This window comes from Salvelinus fontinalis, chromosome 19, assembly GCF_029448725.1.
Source record: "Salvelinus fontinalis isolate EN_2023a chromosome 19, ASM2944872v1, whole genome shotgun sequence".
NCBI classification, from domain to species: domain Eukaryota; kingdom Metazoa; phylum Chordata; class Actinopteri; order Salmoniformes; family Salmonidae; genus Salvelinus; species Salvelinus fontinalis.
The window spans coordinates 32350510-32369853 of record NC_074683.1 but is presented as its reverse complement, the minus strand read 5'-3'; the positions used below and the strand labels follow the sequence as shown (position 1 = coordinate 32369853).

Here is a 19344-nt window from a genome sequence, read left to right as displayed (position 1 = left end):
GAGAGCACAATACCAGTATGAGAACACGATACCAGTATGAGAGCACAATACCAGTATGAGAACACAATACCAGTATGAGAACACAATACCAGTATGAGAGCACAATACCAGTATGAGAGAACAATACCAGTATGAGAACACAATACCAGTATGAGAACACAATACCAGTATGAGAACACAATAACCGTATGAGAGAACAATACCAGTATGAGAACACAATACCAGTATGAGAACACAATACCATTATGAGAACACAATACCAGAATGAGAGCACAATACCAGCATGAAAGCACAATACCAGTATGAGAGCACAATACCAGTATGAGAGCACAATACCAGTATGAGAACACAATAACCGTATGAGAGAACAATACCAGTATGAGAACACAATACCAGTATGAGAGCACAATACCAGCATGAGAGCACAATACCAGCATGAGAGCACAATACCAGCATGAGAGCACAATACCAGTATGAGAGCACAATACCAGTATGAGAGAACAATACCAGTATGAGAGCACAATACCAGTATGAGAGAACAATACCAGTATGAGAACACAATACCAGTATGAGAGAACAATACCAGTATGAGAGAACAATACCAGTATGAGAGAACAATACCAGTATGAGAACACAATACCAGTATGAGAGCACAATACCAGTATGAGAACACAATAACCGTATGAGAGAACAATACCAGTATGAGAACACAACACCAGTATGAGAACACAATACCAGTATGAGAACACAATACCAGTATGAGAGCATAATACCAGCATGAGAGCACAATACCAGCATGAGAGCACAATACCAGTATGAGAGAACAATACCAGTATGAGAACACAATACCAGTATGAGAGAACAATACCAGTATGAGAGAACAATACCAGTATGAGAGAACAATACCAGTATGAGAACACAATAACCGTATGAGAGAACAATACCAGTATGAGAACACAATACCAGTATGAGAACACAATACCAGTATGAGAGCACAATACCAGTATGAGAGAACAATACCAGTATGAGAGCACAATACCAGTATGAGAGAACAATACCAGTATGAGAACACAATACCAGTATAGAGCACAATACCAGTATGAGAGCACAATACCAGTATGAGAACACAATAACCGTATGAGAGAACAATACCAGTATGAGAACACAACACCAGTATGAGAACACAATACCAGTATGAGAACACAATACCAGTATGAGAGCACAATACCAGTATCAGAGCTTTGGCAGACCAATAATAGTGATCCCAGGACACAACGCACGTATGAACAGACTCATGAACACACACACACACACACACACACACACACACACACACACACACACACACACACACACACACACACACACACACACACACACACACACACACACACACACACACACACACACACACACACACCCAACAAATGTCACTCCTGACTGACTATGTAAGTGGCTTGGCTAGAGGAGACAGAGGGGGAGGCAGAGGAGACAGAGAGGGAGACAAAGAGGGAGACGGAGAGGGAGACGGAGAGGGAGAGGGAGACGGAGAGGGAGACACCACCCTACAATCCCACCAGATAGCCAGATAGCGAGAGTTTTGCGCAAAAACAAAAGAGTTAGACAGGCCTTCTAGGCAGAAAATGGACCAGCCCGTCAGGTAATTGCCCGAGATGCCAGATGTCCTGTCCGCCTCTGGTGGTGAATGTGCTGCTAAAAAGGCAAATCAGGCAGCAAATCCAGGGGACGCAGGCGAACATAACGAAGAAACCACTGTTCATGATTCCACTTGTTCGCAAAGAGGCAGGCGCGATTAGAACTCAGATCATGAATACACACATTCTGAACACTGGGTGCAATATTTACATGTTGACTTTTGACCCATAATTGATTTCCTTTATTGTGTATTATTTGTGTATATATATTAGTATTTAATTGTTTTATTAGAAAAATGACCAAAGTCCGGACCTCGGTGTTCTCATATTTATTTAAGGCCATGATCACATGGTTTATCCGCCTCTGTTACCACCAACAAATTTGACTACAAATACAAAGTTGCCAATGTATTTGCAGTTGATACAAACAAGCGACGTATAAAAATTAAAACCGAGATGTCTGCATTAAAATATAAATACAGTAGGCTATATGCCTATGTAAATTATATTGAGATACATTTCATGTTCAATCAATTGAGTTCTATTATTCTACTGTCTGTAATTTGTCTTGATATACACTGAGTGTACAAAACATTAAGAACACATGCTCTTTCCCTGACCAGGTGAATCCAGCTGAAGCTATGATACCTTATCCCTTATGATCAATCAGTGTAGATAAAGGGGAGGAGACAGATTAAATAAGGATTTTTAAGCCTTGAGACAATTGAGACATGGATTGTGTATATGTGCCATTCAGAGGGTGAATGAACCACACAAACAATGTAAGTGCCTTTGAACAGGGTATGGTAGTAGGTGCCAGGCACACCGGTTTGTGTCATGAACTGCAACGCTGATGGGTTTTTCACGCTCAACGGTTTCCTGTGTGTATCAAGGATGATCCACCACCCAAAGGACATCCAGCCAACTTGACACAACTGTTGGAAGCATTGGAGTCAACATGGGCCAGCATCTGGAATGCTTTTCGGGGGGAGGAGGGGTGCAACTCAATACTAGGAAGCTGTTCCTAATGTTTGGTATACTCAGTGTATTTCATGATGTGTAGCCTAACATGTGAGCAATGATGTGCCAAATGTTGATTTAATTCATTATTATAGGGTTAAGCGTTAGAATAAGCCGCCTCAATATTTGCAACCGTAGGTGATCTCTTTCTTGGAGCTGATACATCGTCAGTATTGTGGAATAATTCTAATGATAAGGGAAGATTTGAATGGAGAAAGCTTTCCTTCGATCCTATCAGTATTGACACATGCCTCAATGACACACTTAGCAAATGTTTTGGGAAATGCATGTTACATCTTCGGCTGTTGACAAAACGTATTGTTAAAACACTCCTAAGCTTAAATTCAATCGCTATCGGAAAACCTGACCCTGGTCAATTTCTCTCTCTCTCTCTTTCCCCCCTCTTCCTCCTCTCTTACCCTGCTAGGCCCTTACCCTCTGGCATTAGCTCCCCCTGGTGGTTGGAGGGGGATGGAGCGCAGTGGTGGGGAGAGCCCCCGCATGCAGGACAGTCCTGAGCGGGAGCGGCGGGGGGGCAGCCCGGACCTCAGCGGACCCCCGCCAGGGAAGATGGGGCGTCTGGAGCGCAACGGGAGCCCCACTGGGCCATGTCTCCTACACCACAACGGCAACCCACACGGACCCCTGGGAGGTATGATACCCCAAAACACACCCACAGATAGATACTGCTTTACACCAATCCAATGCTGTGAAATCCGTAATGGGGTGTGTCCAAGTGAGGAGAATCAGGATGCAGTCACACTCACAGCAGAGGCCTTCACAGGTCCTAAAAATTGGACCCGTTCCGAAATGGACCTGGGGCTTTTCCATCCGAACCCGATATGCATAAATTAGTACAATATAGAGTACCGTTCCGAATGGACCCGAGGACAATTAGACCCATTCCATATAGACCTGGTTAGATCCAGACCCGTTCCAATCCAATCTTTCCTGACTGCATCAAACTGGGAGAAGCTAGATAAGCTAGCTATATAGCTAGGCTAACTGAGGCTGCATCAAACCGGGAGAAGCTAGATAAGCTAGCTAGATAGCTAGGCTAACTGTGGCTGCATCAAACCAGGAGAAGCTAGCTAGATAGCTAGGCTAACTGTGGCTGCATCAAACCGGGAGAAGCTAGATAAGCTAGCTAGATAGCTAGGCTAACTGAGGCTACATCAACATGGGAGAAGCTAGATAAGCTAGCTATATAGCTAGGCTAACTGAGGCTGCATCAAACCGGGAGAAGCTAGATAAGCTCGCTAGATAGCTAGGCTAACTGTGGCTGCATCAAACCAGGAGAAGCTAGCTAGATAGCTAGGCTAACTGTGGCTGCATCAAACCGGGAGAAGCTAGATAAGCTAGCTAGATAGCTAGGCTAACTGAGGCTACATCAACATGGGAGAAGCTAGATAAGCTAGCTAGATAGCTAGGCTAACTGAGACTACATCAACCTGGGAGAAGCTAGATAAGCTAGCTAGATAGCTAGGCTAACTGAGGCTGCATGCACTTTCTCATCCTACAGTTACAAACAACAACTCCATTCAGAATATTAAGTAGCAGCCTAGCTGTTGGCTCTTGGTCATTGAAGCCTGTCCTTCTCCTTTAACATGGAGCGAGGCTCTATGACTGTAGCCTATTGCCGCTTTGATGACCTATGATTGGCCAATAACAACAACAAGCTACACGCACCACTCTCATGAAGAGCAAAGAGCAGCAGCATAAATGATACAATTTCTCTCTCTCTACTGCAGCTGTCACGTTTGGATCTATATGGTTCCTTCTGGACAAGTCAGTTAAAATGACACATACCCGAGACCTGTGACAATCAGATCAGAGCTGACCCAGAACCGTGACATCATTTAGAATTCTGGATCTGGATCGGGTCTCGGGTATTCTCTAACTCACAGCCCTGACAGTTATAATGTCTCTTTCTTTGTCTCTGTCTTACTCTCTCTCTCTCTCTGGCCCTGACCCTCTGGTAACTGGGGCCAGGACTGGAGTTCTGGCTGCACTCCTGGCCGTAATCGTACTGCACAATGTCATGCACTCTAGAGTTCATGAGGCTCATTGCAGTATTTTATAGGACTGTATAATAGGATCAATTCCATCCTGTACTGTGCCATGCTGTGTAGATCTAGGCAGCTCCATAGGACTGGGAACTATATAAAACACTGTGGTTACTGAACAAAGTAGCACTGTATGAAGCTGATTTATACTCCTCTCTAGGTTATCGATCACTCCGCATACATACGGTTCAGAATGTATGAGTGGGAATGTCCAGTAAACAAACACACACACACACACACACACACACACACACACACACACACACACACACACACACACACACACACACGCACACACGCACACACGCACACACACACACACACACAATAGAGTATATTAGAGAAGAGACAGGGAACTTGGAGATGAGCATGAGGGGGTAAAGAGGGGATAATCGTATCGGCTGAATGCAGACGATATGGTTCTGTTTGCTATTGTAACGACTATTGACCAAGCTATGTTAGAGCTGCAATCTGATTTCGTTACATTACAGAAAGCCCTTGTTGATTTAAAACGTGTACTTAATGCGAGAAAAACTAAATATATGTTGTTAATGAAATTCACAGAAAAATGTCTCAGATGGTGTAAGGACTGGGTGTCGGAGTGCGAAGTCAAATGCAGGAAGCAGAGGGTGCAATAACAAATGTTCCCTTTTAATGAACACTGAGAAACTAAAGTCACCCTTCTAATATACTGGGTGCTCACAAAAAACTACCCCAGACACGGGGGGGAATGAAAGCAGTCCAGTAACCATGTAGACACGTAGTACAAAACAGACACCACGCTTAACAACTAATAATCCCGCACAAAGAACCGGGCGGGCCGGCTGACTGATAAGCCCAACTAATTACCAACAAATGAAAACAGGTGTAATCAATAAACACATAAGGAGGGGGAGAAAAGGATCAGTGGCAGCTAATAGGCCGGTGACGACGACCGCCGAGCGCCACCCGAACGGGAAGGAGAGCCTGCCTCGGTCGGAGTCGTGACAGATGGCTACATATTCACTCATTGGATGGTTCTCTCATTGAGCGGGTTCCCACTGTAAATATCTGTCCGTTTGGATTGATAAAGATCTAACGCTTAAAAAACATACCGATGAGCAAGTTAAAAAACGAAGATTTAAAGCTTATTTTTTACAATAGATCATGTCTCTCTCTAAACAGCAGGAAGCAGATTGTACAGTCGTGACCAAAAGTTTTGAGAATGACACAAATATTAATTTTCACAGTCTGCTGCCTCAGTTTGTATGATGGCAATTTGCATATACTCCAGAATGTTATGAAGTGTGATCAGATGAATTGCAATTAAATGCCCCAAACAATCGTACAGTCAACTTTCCTGCCAGATCTAGACTATGGTGACACCATTTATCAAAATGCAGCAGCCACTACTCTTAAACCTTTGAATGCCGTCTAACATAGCGCCCCCTGTTTTATTATACAGTAGGAGACCGTTTTAATACCCATCATTACTCACATGTTGTTATACAGTAGGAGACAGTTTTAATACCCATCACTGCATCCTGTATCAGAAGGTCAGCTGGACCTAAAGCCCCGTAGATCCCTTCATTACTCACATGTTGTTATACAGTAGGAGACCGTTTTAATAACCATCACTGCATCCTGTATCAGAAGGTCAGCTGGGCCTAAAGCCCCGTAGATCCCATCATTACTCACACGTTGTTTAAAAAGCTCTGCTCCACAAGCTTCCAACAGACATACAAATCAAATCAAATTGTATTTATTCACATACACATGGTTAGCAATGTTAATGTGAGTGTAGCGAAACGCTTGTGCTTCTAGTTCCGACAGTGCAGTAATATCAACAAGTAATCTAACAATTCCACAACAACTACCTAATACACACAAATGTAAAGGGATGGAATAAGAATATGTACATATAAATATATGGAAGAGCGATGCCCGAGCAGCATAGGCAAGATGGAGATGAGTAATGTAAGATATGTAAACATTATTAAAGTGGCATTATTTAAAGTGACTAGTGATCCATTTATTTAAGTGGCCAATGATTTGAGTCTGTGGAAAGGCAGCAGCTTCTCAGTGCTTGTGATGTCTGTTTAACAGTCTGATGGCCTTGAGATAGAAGCTGTTTTTCAGTCTCTTCGTCCCAGCTTTGATGCCCCTGTACTGACCTCGCCTTCTGGATGGTAGCAGGGTGAACAGGCAGTGGCCGGGTGGTTGTTGTCCTTGATGATATTGTTGGCCTTCCTGTGACATCGGGTGGTGTAGGTGTCCTGGAGGGCAGATAGTTTGCCCCCGGTGATGCGTTGTGCAGACCGCACCACCCTCTGCAGAGCCTTGCGGTTGATGGCGGGGAAGTTGCCGTACCAGGCGGTGATACATCCCGACAGGATGCTCTCAATTGTGCATCTGTAAAAGTTTGTGAGGGTTTTAGGTGACAAGCCAAATTTCTTCACCCTCCTGAGGTTGTGTGGGTGGACCATTTCAGTTTGTCCGTGATGTGTACGCCGAGGAACTTACATTTTCCACCTTCTCCACTACTGTCCCATCGATGTGGATAGGGGGGTGCTCCCTCTGCTGTTTCCCGAAGTCCACGATCATCTCCTTTGTTTTGTTGACGTTGAGTGAGAGGTTGTTTTTCTGACACCACACACCGGATGCCCTCACCTCCTCCCTGTAGGCTGTCTCGTCGTTGTTGGTAATCACGCCCACTACTGTTGTGTCGTCTGCAAACTTGATGATTGAGTTGGAGGCGTGCTTGGCCACGCAGTCATGGGTGAACAGGGAGTACAGGAGAGGGCTCAGAACGCACCCTTGTGGGGCCCCTGTGTTGAGGATCAGCGAAGTGGAGATGTTGTTTCCTACCTTCACCACCTGGGGGTGGCCCGTCAGAAAGTCCAGGACCCAATTGCACAGGGCGGGGTTGAGACCCAGGGCCTGAAGCTTAATGATGAGCTTGGAGGGTACTATGGTGTTGAATGCTGAGCTGTAGTCAAGGAACAGCTTTCTTACATAGGTATTCCTCTTGTCCAGATGGGATAGGGCAGTGTGCAGTGTGATGGTGATTTTATCGTCTGTGGACCTGTTGGGGCGGTATGCAAACTGAAGTGGGTCTAGGGTGGCAGGTAAGGTGGAGGTGATATGATCCTTGACTAGTCTCTCAAAGCACTTCATGATGACAGAAGTGAGTGCTACGGGGCGGTAGTCATTTAGTTAATTTATCTTTGCGTTCTTTGGTACAGGAACAATGGTGGCCATCTTGAAGCATGTGGGGACAGCAGACTGGGATAGGGAGCGATTGAATATGTCCGTAAACATACCAGCCAGATGCTCTGCGGATGCTCTGAGGACGCGGCTAGGGATGCCATCTGGGCCAGAAGCCTTATGATGGATAACACGTTTAAATGTCGAATGCCACCATCTATCCACGGTTTCTGGTTGGGGAAGGTTTTAATAGTCACACTAGGTACAACATCTCCAATGCACTTCCTTATAAACTCACTCACTGAGTCAGCGTATAGATCAATGTTATTCTCTGAGGCTGCCCGGAACATTTCCCAGTCCAAGTGATCAAAACAATCTTGAAGCATGGATTCCGATTGGTCAGACCAGCGTTGAAGGGTTCTAGTCACGGGTACATCCTGCTTGAGTTTCTGCCTATAAGACGGTGGGAGCAAGACATCCCTCACTTCCTTGTTGAATTATAACAATTTGAGATACCAAACCCATTCGCAGGGTTAACTCTTGAGGTCCCGCTTGTCTCCACAAAGTTTGATAAATGCGCCTTTAGTTTTAATGCACCACAGTTATGGAATACATTACAAAACAAATTCCACCTGGATTCACGGGTGCCGATAGGGCAGTTTAAAACTCTGTTGTTAAATGAGTAATGCATTTTTTGCTGTCTTGATGTCATTTTTGTCCTCAGGGAACCATTGTAAATGAGACAATGGTCTCAATTAGGTTCCGCTGAATAAATAAAAGTGAATAAATAAAATGAAATAAAATAAAGGGGGAGATGGGGAGAGGGAAGAGGTGATGGGGGAGAGGGGAGATGGGGAGAGGGAAGATGTGATGGGGGAGAGGGAAGAGGTGAGAGGGGAGAGGAGAGACGGGGAAAGGGTAGATGGGGAGAGGGGAGACGGGGAAAGGGTAGATAGGGAGAGGTGATGGGGAGAGGGGAGAGGTGATGGGGAGAGGGGAGATGGGGAAAGGGTAGATGGGGAGAGGTGATGGGGAGAGGGGAGAGGTGATGGGGAAAGGGGAGAGCTGATGGGGAGAGGGGAGATGGGGAAACGGTAGATGGGGAGAGGTGATGTTGAGTGGGTAGACAGGGAAAGGGTATAGGGGAAGAGGTGATGGGGGAGAGGGAAGAGGGTAGACAGGGAAAGGGTATAGGGGGAGATGTGATGGGGGAGAGGAAGAGGGGATATGGTGAGAGGGGAGAGGTGATGTGAAGAGGGGATAGTGGGAGAGGGGATAGTGGGAGAGGGGAGAGGTGATGGGGGGAGGAGAGAGGGCATGGGGGAGAGGTGATAAAGGGGAGAAGGGGAGAGGGGATAGTGGGGATAGTGGGAGAGGGGGAGAGAGGATAGTGGGAGAGGGGATAGTGGGAGAGGGGAGAGTTGATAGGGGAGGGGGAGAGGTGACAGGGTTAGGGGGAGAGGTGATAGTGGGAGAGGGGAGAGGTGATAGTGGGAGAGGTGATAGAGGGGATAGTGGGAGAGGTGATAGAGGGGAGAGGTACTTCTCTTCCTGTGCCCTGTCAGCAACTGGAGTGGATACATACTGTATGTCCATTCCCACACAATCACACTACTAACAAGGTCTGGAGGAAAGGGAGGACAGGGGGATAGATACTGAGACTAACTGAGTTACAGCAAGAGGGAACTACGAGAGAGTGGGGAAAAAGAGAAAGGTGTTGGAAAGGAGACAAGGTAGGGGATGAGAGAGGGAGAGAGAGAGGTGAAGAGGGAGAGAGAGAGAGAGAGGGGAAGAGGGAGAGAGAGCGAGAGGGAGAGGTGGAGGGGGAGAGGGGGGGAGAGAGAGCAAGAGAGAGAGAGAGGGAGGGGATAGGGAGGGAGAAAGAGGGGGAGAGTGAGAGAGAGAGGGACAGAGGTGGGGAGGGAGAAAGAGGGAGACTGAGTTACAGCAAGAGGGAACTACGAGAGAGTGGGAAAAAAGAGAAAGATGTTGGAAAGGAGATGAGGTAGGGGATGAGAGAGAGGGAAAGAGGGAGAGGTGAAGAGGGAGAGAGAGAGAGAGGGGAAGAGGGAGAGAGAGCGAGATGGAGGGGGAGAGAGGAGGAGAGAGAGCAAGAGAGAGAGAGAGGGAGGGGGATAGGGAGGGAGAAAGAGGGGAAGAGTGAGAGAGAGAGGGACAGAGAGGTGGGGAGGGAGAAAGAGGGAGACTGAGTTACAGCAAGAGGGAACTACGAGAGAGTGGGAAAAAAGGGAAAGATGTTGGAAAGGAGATGAGGTAGGGGATGAGAGAGAGGGAAAGAGGGAAAGAGGGAAAGAGGGAAAGAGGGAAAGAGGGAAAGAGGGAGAGAGGGAGAGAGAGATAGAGAGAGAGAGAGAGAGAGAGAGAGAGAGAGAGAGAGAGCTGGTTGGAGCTGCTCTGTGTTGACAGTTATATTGGCCTGTTGGGGAAAATTCACTTACTTGAATTGGCACACAGAGCTCCAGTCTGTAATTCACTCCATAAGAGCCCAGCAAACTGGGAGCCGGGATGATTCATGGAGAGGAAGTAGAAATATAGCAATTGACTGATTAAAACAAGAGAGAGGGAGAGATCTAATGGTGTGTGTGGTATAGCTCTACTCTTATTATTAGTGCAGGGAGTTTGCCTAATGCTCAGACCCTCATTTCTTGTGAGAGCCTTAATTAATTAGTCGACAGGTGGCCTACAACCAAAAGCCTTTTAGTAAAAAGAGGAATATTGGTGAAGGAGGAATGAAATTGTTGCTGTGCCAAAAGGATAGTGGGGCCATAGAGAAGAACACCATAGAAAACCATGTGTGTGGGCATTGTTTAGGCCGTTGTGACTTTGGGAACGGTTACCATGGTTCCAGCTTTATCTATGTAACTAACGGTTAAGCTAGAAAAAAATCTACATAAACAGTCAAATGAAGAGATGAGACATACACAGTCAAATGAAGAGATGAGACATACACAGTCAAATGAAGAGATGAGACATACACAGTCAAATGAAGAGATGAGACATACACAGTCAAATGAAGAGATGAGACATACACAGTCAAATGAAGAGATGGAGATGCTAAACTACGATAAATCAGCACCAGCCAGGCCGTTCAAATTGCATACCATGTCTACTGAATTCTGTGTAATTATAAAATATGAAAGAACTGATAATGAACACAGTAGCTTGTATTACCATTGGGTCTAAAGTACATCCACTGCACATGTCTGACCTTCAATGAATGTAAATAACTTAGATAGTTATGGAATACATAGTTATGGAATACATAGTTATGGAATAGATAGTTATGGAATAGATAGTTATGGAATACATAGTTATGGAATAGATAGTTATGGAATACATAGTTATGGAATAGATAGTTATGGAATAGATAGTTATGGAATACATAATTATGGAATACATAGTTATGGAATAGATAGTTATGGAATAGATAGTTATGGAATACATAGTTATGGAATACATAGTTATGGAATAGATAGTTATGGAATAGATAGTTATGGAATAGATAGTTATGGAATACATAGTTATGGAATAGATAGTTATGGAATACATAGTTATGGAATAGATAGTTATGGAATAGATAGTTATGGACTACATAGTTATGGAATACATAGTTATGGAATAGATAGTTATGTAAAAGATAGTTATGTAAAAGATAGTTATGGAAAAGATAGTTATGGAATAGATAGTTATGGAATTGTAAGGTGTGCGTGTTGGTGGCAGGGAAGTCAAGTGCAGGAGAACGAACTTGGTATAAACAGAGTCATTTAATAACAACTACAAACAAACTCCAAAACCAAAATATACAAAAAATAATAAAATGGGTACAAAACCCGTCACGCACCAACACATAATAGCACTAACACACAAACAAATAATCTCCAACAAGGACATGAGGGGAAACAGAGGTTTAAGTACCCAACATGTAATTGATGGGATTGGAACCAGGTGTGAAGGAAGACAAGACAAAACCAATGGAAAATGAAAAATGGATCAGTGATGGCTAGAAGATCGGTGACGTCGACCGCCGAACACCGCCCGAACAAGGGACCGACTTCGGCAGAAGTCGTGACAGTACCCTCCCCGATGCGCGGCTCCAGCTGCGTGGAAATCTCGCAGCATAGAAGGATCCAACACGTCCTCCACCGGAACCCAGCATCTCTCCTCCGGACCATACCCCTCCCAGTCCACGAGGTACTGAAGGCCCCTCGCCTGACGTCTCGAATCCAGTATGGATCGAACGGAGTACGCCGGGGCACCCTCGATGTCCAGAGGGGGTGGAGGAACCTCCTGCACCTCAGACTCCTGGAGCGGGCCAGCCACCACCAGCCTGAGGAGAGACACATGGAACGAGGGGTTAATGCGGTAATCGGGGGGAAGCTGTAACCTGTAACATACCTTGTTCAGTCTCCTCAGGACTTTAAATGGCCCCACAAACTGCGGACCCAGCTTCCGACAGGGCAGGCGGAGGGGCAGGTTTCGGGTCGAGAGCCAGACCCTGTCCCCAGGTGCGAACACCGGGGCCTCACTGCGGTGACGGTCTGCGCCCCTTTTCTGGCTCAGTACGGCGCGCTGAAGGTGGACATGCTTCCTCCGCGCGCCGGAACCAGTCGTCCACCACAGGAGCCTCGGTCTGACTCTGATGCCAAGGAGCCAGAACCAGCTGATACCCCAAGACACACTGGAAGGGAGAAAGGTTAGTGGAGGAGTGGAGGAGTGGCGGAGCGAGTTCTGGGCCATCTCTGCCCAGGGCCGCCCACTCCCCCTGCCGGTCCTGGCAATAAGACCTCAGAAACCTACCCACACCCTGGTTAACTCTCTCCACCTGCCCGTTACTCTCGGGGTGAAAACCTGAGGTAAGGCTGACCGAGACCCCCAGACTACCAGTGCCACTAGGCAAGAGGCCGGGAGTATGGGAGTGGGATCCATGGGCCGCTCCTCTGTGACAGTGCGTCTGCCTTCGCGTTCTGGGAACCTGGTCTGTAGGATAGGGTTAAAACAAAACGTGTAAAAAACATGGCCCACCTTGCCTGGCGAGGATTCAGTCTCCTTGCCGCGAGGATGTACTCCAGATTGCGGTGGTCAGTCCAGATGAGAAAAGGGTGTTTAGCCCCCTCAAGCCAATGTCTCCATGCCTTCAAAGCCTTGACGACAGCCAACAACTCCCAGTACCCCACGTCATAGTTTCGCTCCGTCGGGCTGAGCTTCTTCTAAAAGAAGGCACAGGGGCGGAGCTTTGGTGGCGTACACGAACCCCGAGAGAGCATGGCTCCTATCTCAGCCTCGGACACGTCCACCTCCACTATGAACGCCAAAGAGGGATCAGGATGAGCCAGCACGGGAGCCGAGGTAAACAGAGCCCTCAGCTGACCAAAAGCTCTTTCCGCCTCAGCTGACCACTGCAAACGCACTGGTCCCCCCTTCAGCAGTGAGGTAATGGGAGCCGCTACCTGACCAAAGCCCCGGATAAACCTCCGGTAGTAGTTGGAAAACCCTAGAAACCGCTGCACTTCCTTTACCATGGTGGGAGTCGGCCCACCATGGTAAAGGATTACGCACGGCTGAAATGCGGTCACTCTCCATCTCCACCTCTGAAGTGGAAATGCGGTACCCTAGGAAGGAGACGGACTGTTGGGAAAAACAGACATTTCTCAGCGTTGACGTACAGGTCATGCTCCAACAGCCGACCAAGCACCCTGCGCACCAGGGGCACATGCTCGGCGCGTGTAGCGGAGTATATCAGAATGTCATCAATATACACCACTACACCCTGCCTGTGCAGGTCCCGGAAAATCTTGTCTACAAAGGCCTGGAATACTGATGGAGCATTCATCAACTCGTACGGCATGACGAGGTACTCATAGTGCCCTGAGGTGGTACTAAATGCCGTCTTCCACTCGTCCCCCTCCCGGATACGCACCAGGTTGTAAGTGCTCCTGAGATCCAATTTTGTGAAGAAGCGCGCCCCGTGCATTGACTCGATCGCACTGGCTATGAGAGGCAGCGGGTAACTGTACCTCACAGCGATTTGGTTGATACCTCAATAGACCGCCATCCTTCTTCTTCACAAAAAAGAAACTCGAGGAGGCAGGTAAAGTGGAGGGCCGAATGTACCCCTGCTCCAGAGATTCGGAGACATATGTTTCCATAGCCTCCGTCTCCGCCTGTGAGAGGGGATACACGTGACTCCTGGGAAGTGCAGCGTCTACCAGGAGATCTATCGCACAATCGCCCCATCGCTGACGTGGTAATTGGAGAGCCAAATCGGCATAATCAGGGGGAATGCGCATGGTGGAGACCTGGTCTGGACTCTCCACCGTAGTAGCACCAACGGAAACCCCTAAACGCCTGTGAGGAAACCCCTAAACGCTCGCAACCACCCCGTGAGAGCCCTCTGTGGCCAAGAAACAGTGGGGTTATGACAAGCTAACCAGGGTAGGCCCAGCACCACAGGAAACGCAGGAGAGTCAATAAGGAAGAGACTAATTCTCTCCGTATGACCCTCCTGCGTCACCATGCCCAAAGGCGCGGTGACCTCCCTAATTAACCCTGACCCTAATGGTCGACTATCTAAGGCGTGAACGGGGAAGGGCATATCCACGGGAACGATGGGGATCCCTAAACTATGGGCTAAAGCCCTATCAATAAAATTCCCAGTCGCGCCTGAATCGACTAGCGCCTTAGGCTGGGAATGCGGGGAAAACTCAGGGAACGTGACAAACACAAACATATGTGCAACAGAGGGCTCTGGGTGAGATTGGTGCCGGCTCACCTAGGGTGACGCCAGAGCGCCCTGCCTGCTGCCTGGATTCCCAGAGGAACCAACCCGGCACCGACCGGCAGTGTGATCTCTGCGGCCACAGATGGTGCACGAGCGGGAACCCCCTCCGGTCTCCCTGCGCACCGCCCCTCCCAGCTCCATGGGTATCGGACAGGGGGTGCGGGAGGATGGAACCACCAGACCCCGATCTGAACGTCCGTGAGTAGCCAGCAGGTTGTCCACCCGGATGGACAGATCCACCAGCTGGTCAAACGTGAGGGTGGTGTCTCTGCAGGCCATCTCCCGACGGACGTCCTTGCGCAGACTGCAGCGGTACTGGTCGATCAGGGCCCTGTAGGTCCATCCAGGGCGAACTCCTGGGCGCTCTTCGTCTCCTGCCTCAGATGGTAGAGGTGCTCACGGCGGATGAACTCCTCAAAATGGTCTAACGCCGCAGCTCCCTCTCTCCACACGGCGTTGGGCCACTCCAGGGCTCTCCCGGTGAGGCACGAGACGAGGGCGGACACCCTCTCACGGCCCGATGGAGCCGGGTGGACGGTGGCCAGATAGAGGTCTAATTGTAATAAGAACCCCTGGCAGTTCGCAGCCCTCCCGTCGTACTCCTGGGGCAAGGAGAGACGGATTCCACTGGGTTCAGGCGGGAAAGGGGTGCTCAGGAGAGAACCCGGGTGTGCTGGTGAAGGCGCTGGAAGAACTCCCTGTCTCTCCCAGCGGTCCATTGTCTTGACAACACGATACGTGGCGGTGCCAAGATGGTGAAGCATAACCACATGCTCTTGGACGCGCTCTTCCACCTCAATGGCCGGGGCACCTTCTCCTGCTGACTCCGTAGTTGTGGTCGGTGATTCTGCAGTGGGTGCGTGTTGGTGGCAGGGAAGTCAGGCGCAGGAGAACGAACTTGGTATAAACTGAGTCGTTTAATAAGTGCTCACAAACTCCGAAAACCAAAATATACAAAAATAATGAAAGTGGGTACAAAACCCGTCGCACACCAGAACATAATTAGCACCAATGCATACAACAATCACCGACAAGGACACGAGGGGAAACAGAGAGTTAAATACACAACATGTAATTGATGGGATTGGAACCAGGTGTGATGGAAGACAAGACAAAACCAATGGAAAATGAAAAATGTATCAGTGATGGCTAGAAGGTCGGTGACGTCGACCGCCGAATGCCGCCCGAACAAGGAGAGGGACCGACTTCGGCGGAAGTCGTGACAATAGATAGTTATGGAATAGATAGTGATAGTTATGAATAGATATTTGTGGAAAACAGTGTGAAGCTTTTACATTTATTAAACACTTAGTTTTTTTATAGGTCCTTTTTTATAATGTCTTTGGATATCCATTCTTCTAGTATTACCTATAATCTTAAGAATTTCTTTGCCGTTAGATTAGCGACTTTAGATCTTTGCATTGTCTGGATTCCTATCAGTATACACAACAGGTGATTTAACAGCCACCCAAGTCAGCAGCATTCTATGTAATTAGACCTAATATTGTACTCGCTTAGCCTAAGTTGTTTATTTTGCCTAACGTTCTGATTTCCCTCCCCCAGGTCTGATGATCCCAGTATTCTGTGTGGTGGAGCAGGCAGGGCCTGGTGGGGGGATGCAACGTGAGGAGGTGGAGAGGAGTGAGGGCCACAGAGAGGAGCATGCTGAGTTTGTCCTGGTCAGGAAAGACATCCTCTTCAACCAGCTGGTGGAGACGGCCCTGCAGGCCCTGGGGTACTCCCACAGCTCTGCTGCTCAGGCCCAGGGTGAGTATTGTAGCCTCCACAAAACACCATCCATAACTTGAACTGAGCACTTCTCCACAAAACACCAGTCATAACCCCAAACACTTGAACTGAATACCTCACCACAAAACACCAGTCATAACCCCAAACGCTTGAACTGAATACCTCACCACAAAACACCAGTCATAACCCCAAACGCTTGAACTGAATACCTCACCACAAAACACCAGTCATAACCCCAAACGCTTGAACTGAATACCTCACCACAAAACACCAGTCATAACCCCAAACGCTTGAACTGAATAGCTCACCACAAAACACCAGACACAAAGGCTCTATCAGCCAAAATAATATATGCCATTTAGCAGGCGCTTTTATCCAAAGCAACGTACAGTCATGCGTGTATGCATTTTATGTATGCCTGGTCCCAGGAATCAAACCCACTGGCGTTACAAGCACCACGCTCTACCAACTGAGCTACAGAGGACAAAACAAAGCTTTCACCTGGTACTGAGTTTGAGATTGTGCTAAAACGCTATACAACCTGTTAGAAAGAAGTCAGAGGACAGCACAGCACTGATTCACTGGCCGGGATGCTAGTCAGACTAAACACTTCTCTATGATGTTTTGAGCTCTCAGGCTAAGTCAAGAATGTTTGAAAAACACAACTAAAGAGAAACTCGTTAAACAAAGAACAAAGAGTTGGAAAGAAATGAGTCTAGTTCCTCCAAGAGGCCAAAATAATATGTGTACGACTAAATTTGTCTAAGTATATGCACATGCTTTAATGTGTGGTGTGTGTGCATTTGTGTGTTCATGTTTGTGTATGTGTGAGAATGTTTATGAAAGAGGTCTAGGGGAGAAACTTAATAGCTGTGTAATTTATTGTTGCACACATGGTTGCCATCGCCAAGAGGACAGTGCAGTTTCCTGTGTTCACCAAAGTATGCAGAACATTCTATCTGGGGGAGTTGCTTCACGTTGATATATGGTAACAATAGACACAACCAGGCAGCTGACATACAGATGTGGGATCTTCATTTGATCACTCTTTTGTTGCTGAGAATTTTCCTGCACGGCTTTCAAAAGGCTTCTAGAGTTTGTAATGTCCACTTTAAAATGTCAGATTTGATTTGCCCAAATGAAAAATGTATCAACCCTTACAAAAAAAATCCATGAATTATCATCCACATAATAATTTGCATTTCCTGTTGCTGCAGGATATTTTCCTGCTGTAGCAAACTGGCTCAAATTAAGATCCTACATCTGTACATGGACTTAAACTGAAATAGTGTGTGAATCTGCTCTATTACTCTTTCCTTATGTTAAAACAGTCTGGATTCTTAGGGGCTATTAACGGAATTAGACAATAACTGCACTGTTGCCCCTGTGTGTCAGATAAAAAATAAATGAATGCAGTATTTTTTGCAGTACTGTTGCGATGCATCAAGATACGTCACTAAATTGATCACTGTCTATGTGTAAAGTGGAGATGCTCTGATATCAGATATCGTATAATGTCAGTTATAGTTTGACCTGACAAATCTCCCGTCATGTTGTGAGACGTACGTGAGAGAGCTCACTTCATACAGTACACCAACACATCTTAACAGACAGACTGTGTGTGTGCATGTGTGTAAGACAAATGTGTACATCACAGGTAATCCCTGTTTACTGCCTCAAGGTCAACAACTATTATTACCCTCTGAACGAACTACTCTGTCTCTTTCCTCTCTGCCAAACCACCTGAAGCACACTGTACTGTACACTGTACCCACTGTAACCATATGCTCTTACACGTCCCCTACATGAATCGCTGTCTGAATGGACTCCTCTTCTCTCTCCTCTGCTTTCCTCTGACATACACAGACCGTACTATACTCTGTCCCCTACGCTCTCAGTGTAGATCAAATCAAATTGTATTTGTCAGATGCTTCGTAAAACAACATGTGTCGACTAACAGTGAAATGCTTACTTACGGGCCTATCCCAACAATGCAGAGAGAAAAATATAGAAACGATTAAAACATGAGGATTAAATACAAAATGAGAAACGATAACTTGGCTATATACACAGGGTACCAGTACGATTCGATGTGCATGGTACGAGGTAATTGAGGTAGCTACTGTATGTACATATAGGTGGGGGAAGAGTGACTAGGCAACCGGATCCATAATAAACAGCAGCAGCAGTGTATGTGGTGAGTCAAAAGAGTTCAATGCAGATAGTCCAGGTAGCTATTTATCAGTCTTAAGGCTTGAGGGTAGACGCTGTTCAGGGGCCTGTTGGTTCCAGACTTGGTGCATCTGTAACACTTGCCGTGCAGCAGCAGAGGGAACAGTCTATGACTTGGGGGGCTAGAATCTTTGGCAATTTTTAGGGCCTTCCTCTGACACCACCTGGTATAGAGGTCCTGGATGGCAAGGAGCTCGGCCCCAGTAATGTACTGGGCGTACGCACTACTCTCTGTAGCGCCTTGCGGTCCCTGCCGTTGCCATTCCAATTGGTGATGCAGCCAGTCAAGATACTCAGTGTTGCAGCTGTATACATTTTTGAGTTTCTGAGGGCCCGTGCCAAATCTTTTCATCCTCCTGAGGGGGAAGAGGCGTTGTCGTTCCTTCTTCATGACTGAATTGGTGTGTGTGTGGACAATGTCAATTCCTTAGGCCCCGATTCCGACCAGAGTTAAGTGCGTGTAAATGGAATGTAATTCCCTTTTCATGCACTTTTCTCTCTATGCGTATTCTGACCTTGAATTTAAGCAAGAGAATAGCATGATATTCAGACGCTATTCATTCGGCGTGGAGATCGAAGCAAAGAAGGTGTGGCGGAGGTGTGTCTACAGATAAACTGTATTCTGACCTCGACTTCA

At 47.0% G+C, this 19344-nt stretch overlaps 1 protein-coding gene across 2 annotated transcripts in view; it reads left to right on the top strand.

Moving 5' to 3' along the window:
• The window catches only part of LOC129816626 (DNA-binding protein SATB2-like), an 89690-nt gene that overhangs the window by 30029 nt on the left and 40317 nt on the right, over nt 1–19344 (top strand). For both annotated transcript variants that reach the window (XM_055871340.1, XM_055871339.1), the window contains exons 2-3: nt 3103–3327; nt 16290–16493. In XM_055871340.1, the coding sequence (XP_055727315.1) occupies nt 3147–3327; nt 16290–16493 (385 nt within the window). In that variant the 5' untranslated portion in view covers nt 3103–3146. The remainder of the gene's footprint in view (nt 1–3102; nt 3328–16289; nt 16494–19344) is intronic.